General features: G+C 44.4%; 1 protein-coding gene across 1 annotated transcript in view; it reads right to left on the reverse strand.

Annotated features, from left to right (window-relative positions):
- The window catches only part of MGLL (monoglyceride lipase), a 135381-nt gene extending 129803 nt beyond the window's left edge, over nucleotides 1-5578 (reverse strand). The window contains exons 1-2 of the mRNA XM_030206192.1: nucleotides 5469-5578; nucleotides 4410-4557 (exon numbers count right to left, since the gene is read on the reverse strand). Of these exons, the coding sequence (XP_030062052.1) occupies nucleotides 4410-4557; nucleotides 5469-5541 (221 nt within the window). The 5' untranslated portion in view covers nucleotides 5542-5578. The remainder of the gene's footprint in view (nucleotides 1-4409; nucleotides 4558-5468) is intronic.
- Nucleotides 5579-6000: the final 422 nt, after the last annotated feature.

The following is a 6000-nucleotide window of genomic DNA, read 5'->3' on the forward strand; positions in this document are numbered from 1 at the left end:
AATTGGCTCATTCAATTAAATTGTGCACGCAAATTTGCACGCACAAGTTTTGGCGATTTTTATAGAATTAGATGGTAAGTAGTTAATGCACCTTAGTACAAAGGCCTCTTAGCTAGATAAATGGGTTATTTGAAAAATGCCCATCCTTCCTGCAGAAAAATTTTATGTTACGATATGTTATATGAGACGCGCTACTACAGCTACACTTGCTGTATGCATTTCTGCCATTGTTCTGGAAGAGAAGGAACTGCATGTTCTTTGAAATTGGCTTTTCTTGGAGTATTAACCATTCAAGTACTCGATATACTGTTGGAAGACTCCTGAAGAAGGCGCCATGGCGTCGAAACATGGCTGTGTTGAGTCAACTTGTTATAATAAATATTATACTTTTTTCAAATATACGTCTCCCCTATTGATTGGAAAGAGCCTATCTTCCCCCACTCTTCTCTTTTTCTCCATATGAGACTTATCACCCACAAGCTCACTCAAACCGAGACTCAAGGCAAGAGTACAATACAAAAGAGGCTGATATACTTTGTAATTCCTGATGTGTGTAACAGAAGTAAAATTATTTTTTTTAAAACATAACATTATATTCTACTTAAATTAAAATATGTTTTCAATGCTTTACGAAGAGAGTAATAACTCATTAAATGCAATTCCACCAGGAGACCATTCCATAATCAAACAGCTAAAAATAGAAAAAGAATGAGAAAATAAAGCCTTAAATGTCACATTCTTGATCGTAGAAAAGGCCAGAAGTAACTGATTACACTTTCTGGAGCAGAGGCTTTCAACTCAGTCCTCGGGGCACACCTTGACTGGCTGGATGTGCCCCGAGAACTGGGTTGAAAACCTCTGTTAATTTAACATTTTCACCAATTGAGATAAACCTTCAAAACAAGCACCCATTAGTCTTCTTAAAAACTAAAACATAACACTTTAAAATGAATCAGAGCCTGTATTGTAGCCAATGCGAATCGTTCAATAAGGAGTCACATGATCTATTTGAATTTACAAAAATTAATCTTGCAGCTGAATGCTGAATTAATTGCATTTTAGAAAACAACTTAGAGGTTATGCCCCTCTCACACAGAATTACCTAGAAAATCCTTCTTCTGGTTTTCAAAATTAAAAGTACATGCACTGACCCCATATGTCCCTTCTCGTACACAACAAAGCCTCCTGGTTGTACCATCCTTTCGCCATATCATACTACAAGTGAATCAATTTTTTCATTTGTAGGTCCCACTTTATAGAATGTCATGTTCCTTTATCTTAGATCACAGACTTCTTCAACAAAATTTAAAACGGATCTCAAAACGTTCCTTTTTGAGGATGCTTTTACACTTTCAGAAGGTTGCCTGTGGCATGGGCCTGCTGGTCTAGACGTATTACTCTTTCCTCTGTCCCTACTGATACCCCATCTTTCCTATCGGTTATTGTAGTTCTGCACAATAATTCTGAAATGATCGCGCAAAAAAACTAAGAATGCAACAGACACAACTGCTCCAGTTTAAAGTAAACATTCCAAACCAGATTATTAATCTGGAGTTGCATCATCAATGAGGCATCCAACAACATCCCCAAGACTTTGGACACCCTCTCAAAGTTTAGTTATGCCCCATCATGAGTTGGAATACACTGCGGGATCTTTTGCAAATTTAAAGTAAATCATAAGATCCTAGTCTTATCAGTATTTAATTTGTCATACAGATATGGACCAGTCTTTAATCTTACCAATACAATCATTTATGATAGAGGAGGTGGAGTCAACATCCAAAGAAATAGAAACCAATACAAAGATGTCATCAGCATAAGGCAACACAAGTTCACCTGGATTCAAAAAATTGCCCATGAACTCATGAATAAGTTATATAAAATGGGAGAGATAGATGAACCTTGGGGAACCCCTCAAGAGGCACCCATGAAGACAAAAAACTACCATCCTTAAATACTAAATATTGTCTGTTCTTCAGCAAACACTCAAACCAATGGAAGATAGAGCCTACCAGTCCAGCTTCAGAGAGTAATTCTAATAAGTTTTCATGATTAACAGTATCAAATGCTGCAGAAATATCAAATTGTAACAACACCTGCTTAACTTCAGTGGTTAAATGACAACATAAGAACAAAACCTATGCTGTGACCTATGCAACAGAGCACATCTATCCAAATAGTCAGATAACTAAGAGCCAACTACAAATTCAAACAATTTAGGGACCCTTTTACAAAGCGGCATTAAGCCCAAAGCGGGCTTACTGCTTGCTAAAAGGGAAGTAACACAGGGCTACCACAGCAGCCCAGCGGGAGTCCCCCCCCCCCAATTTTTGTAGTGCCAGAGATGTACCCAGGGGTAATCTGGCAGTGCCACGTGCTGTCTGGTTATCGCCTGGTTAGCGCAGGAGCCCTTCACTTGTCGTACGGCTGTTTCTTGAAAAATACAAAGTACATAAGTATTGCCATACTGGGAAAAACCAAAAGGTCCATCGAGCCCAGCATCCTGCTTCCAACAGTGGCCAATCCAGGTCACAAATACCTGGCAAGATCCCCAAAATGTACAAAACATTTTATACTGCTTATCCCAGAAATAGTGGATTTTCCCCATCCATTTAATAATGGTCTATGGACTTTTCCTTTAGGAAGCCGTCCAAACCTTTTTAAAACTCCGCTAAGCTAACCACGTTTACCACATTCTCTGGCAACGAATTCCAGAGTTTAATTACACATTGAGTGAAGAAAGATTTTCTCTGATTCGTTTTAAATTTACTACATTGTAGCTTCATCGCATGCCCCCTAATCCTAGTATTTTTGGAAAGCGTGAACAGACGCTTCACATCTACCTGTTCAACTCCACTCATTATTTTATAGACCTCTATCATATCTCCCCTCAACCTGCCTTTTACCCGCTGCAGTAAAAGGGGGCCTCGGTGTGTGTCAAAAACACATGCCGATGCCAGTGCAGGCCCCCCTTTTGCCGCAGCTTCATAAAAGGACCCCTTAGTGAGGAATGAAATATTTGCTATCGGCTTGAAGTTAGAAACTTGACATGTCTCCATCAGGTTGCTTAGGTCCTGGAGTCAAAACAACACTCCCCATTTCTAGAGGAAACAAACCCAAACAAAGATCGGACGTAGGATTTTTCAATAAGTAAGAAGGTATATTATCCAATAGACACCCTGGTCTGTTTAGCCACGGACCTAAAGTCGATGAACAAACAGCCTACAATTTAGACCAAGTCCTAATGGCTATGTTTTTTTTTTTAATTTAGCAGTCTGAATCTATTGTTTTGCTGTTTGCAGTTCCTCTTTGCTGCACCTCAGAATCCACTGCCCTAGGCAACCGCTTAGTCTTGCCTAATGGTTAAGCCAGCCCCGGTGGTGTACCTCTCTCCTTACTGATACCCACGTGAACTACAAACCCCTGAACCAGAGTCTGACTCATCACATTATAAGCCTCTGCCATGGAAATATCTTGGTTATGTGACACCATAACGTTTTGCAAACAATAAATACCAGGAAATAACACTGAGGATATATATATTTTTTAACTTTTTAAAACAAAGAACAAACAGAAGCTCTTACAAGAGCAAAGAGAAATGCTCCTTGTCTCTGGTTAGGGGAAACCTAACTTGGATCTTACACAGTTGTCAGGGAGCCCTGAACCGTGGAAATCAGTAATTAAAGAAAGAGAAGCTGTTAAGTGTAGCGGATGCACACAGAACAGAAAAGTAAAGGCACTTTTATTCACAGGCATTATTTCCTGAGTAAATACACACAGCAATCAGGACTTCTTTGTATATTTCTCTATAAATATATGCACTGAATTGCATTTCATACAATTCAGTTAGCTAGTAAGACCGTTTGGAGAGTTAATTCCACATCACCCACTTATCTGCTGTGATTTAAAAGTGACAAGAGTAATATACAGAGAAAATCTTCCTATTTCTCAGTTAAGTATTAAAGGCACACTTCTCCCTCTTCTGCAGGTGATAAGTGATTCAGAACATGTCACCCAGGAGATGAGAGGAAATAACTGATTTCAACACTTTGCTATCAACATAAATTGCCAACAAAGTCTTCAAATGACGGGTTTCCATCATCTGGGCCAACTGCTGGATTTGGCACCACAGTTCTGGGGAAAAGATTTTGACAGGCTGAAGCCTCCCTAAGGCAGTTTCACTCCATCACACCTGTCACAGAGGAGACAGGTGCCCAAATCTGATCATTTATATCGAGGAATAAGATGGAAGGATTCTGAAAGTTATAGGGTGACTTTGGTTATGCAGGATTGGCATCACAGGAAAAATTCCTCAGCACATATTTCATGCAAATAGCAAGCAACCCAGAGGCCAGAGCTGGGTTTTAGCCGCAGGCTCCCAGTTCCAAAGAATCGAGGGCAGCTCTTACCTGGGTGAAGAATGTGGTTTCCAGTATCTGCAGAACAGGTGTTGTCCGTCGGCATTTGTGATGTGGGGCAGCTCTTTATAGGCGACGCCTTGTGGGCTCAGCCTCGCCCAACTGTCCTCGGGCATCCTAGAAGCGGAGCCTGGGGGATCTGGAAGAAAAAGTACAAAGAGCAGGTGGGTGAAGCGACAGCCCGAGGGAGAGAAAGCAGAAGCGTCTGGGCTGAAGTGCCCGGGGCAGAGATCTGGAGTCAGGGGCACCTGTCAGCTCGGGATTTGCACTAGTAATTAGAATCCGAGATCCCAAAGTGCCATCCGGTCCGGTCTGTCGGCCGACAATCCAGCAGCACAATCGAGCCGGATCGGGCCCTCGCGCTATGGACATGCTTATGCCAGCGGTAGGATAGGGGTGTAGGGAGGGGGGCAGGAGCCCCCCAAAAGTGTCTCCAGACCAGACGGGGCTTGACTGAGCAGAAGAAAGTTCCGTTAGGGTGGCTGAAACTTCACTTCCTCCTCCAGGATGATAGGACATGAAAGAAACCGAAAGCTGTAAGGGGGGGGGGGAGGCCCCCACCCCGTTATAGCGCTGCACCACTCCCCGACCCTGCACTGCCTCTTCCCTCTCCCAAGACACAGCAACAACATCCACACTGTACTGTTTCCCACCTGCCCTGCAGTACACCCTCACTATGCCGCTTCTACAGCTACACTGCATACTAGGGACCCCCCCATCCAGCTCTCCATAACGCTTAAGCTCTGTTCCTCGACCCTGCAATGTCCCTTCCGCTCATTTTAGCGCTGCAGCATGCACACTGCGGGCTACCCACCGACCCTGCAATGCACTCCTCCTCCCCCCCCCCCCCCCCCCCCACTACAGCGCTGCAGCATCCACACTACTCTGTTCCTCAACCCTGCAATGCCCCTCCGCTCATTATAGCGCTGCAGCATGCATACTGCAGCTACCCACCGACCCTGCACTGCACCCCTTCCCCACTACAGCCTGCAAAATGCCCCCTCTGTAGCGCTGCACAGCCCACGCTGCATGTCGCTTCTTGGTTCTTACACTGGCCGAGCTCCCGGGCCTCTCCGGTACCGGTATCGGTGCTGGGCTCGCTCCTCCTCCCGCGCCCAGCCATTCACACACATCGAGCGAGCGCGATTCGCGGCTGGCACCGCAGCTACTATAGCCCGTGAGCGCGAGGCGCTGGCAGGCAGCCAACTGTGCACGCGCACAGAAGCCGGCCTCTAGGCGGGGCCAGGAACAGCTCGCGCCGCTAGGGGAGGGGGGCGGGGCAGTTCCGTGGTGATCCCGGAGCTCGAGTTCTTGTGCTTTAGAACGTGCAAAGCAGCTGCTGATCACCGAAATCGGTCTTAGCCAATTACATCCCTCTCTCTACATCGCTTTTTTTTTTTCCACTGTCCTTTACCCTTATAAGGACGTCTGGTCTCTGATGGAATCTCCTGAAGCCCAACATGAGTTTGGAGAGTCCACCGATGTCATGTCTGGAGATGATTTTGTGAATTTATCCTCTTGCCTGATGATGTCTTTACTAACTAAGGGTCGCTTTTGACTCCCATTTATATTATCTAACACT

Source organism: Microcaecilia unicolor, chromosome 6 (genome assembly GCF_901765095.1).
Source record: "Microcaecilia unicolor chromosome 6, aMicUni1.1, whole genome shotgun sequence".
In the NCBI taxonomy this organism is placed as follows: domain Eukaryota; kingdom Metazoa; phylum Chordata; class Amphibia; order Gymnophiona; family Siphonopidae; genus Microcaecilia; species Microcaecilia unicolor.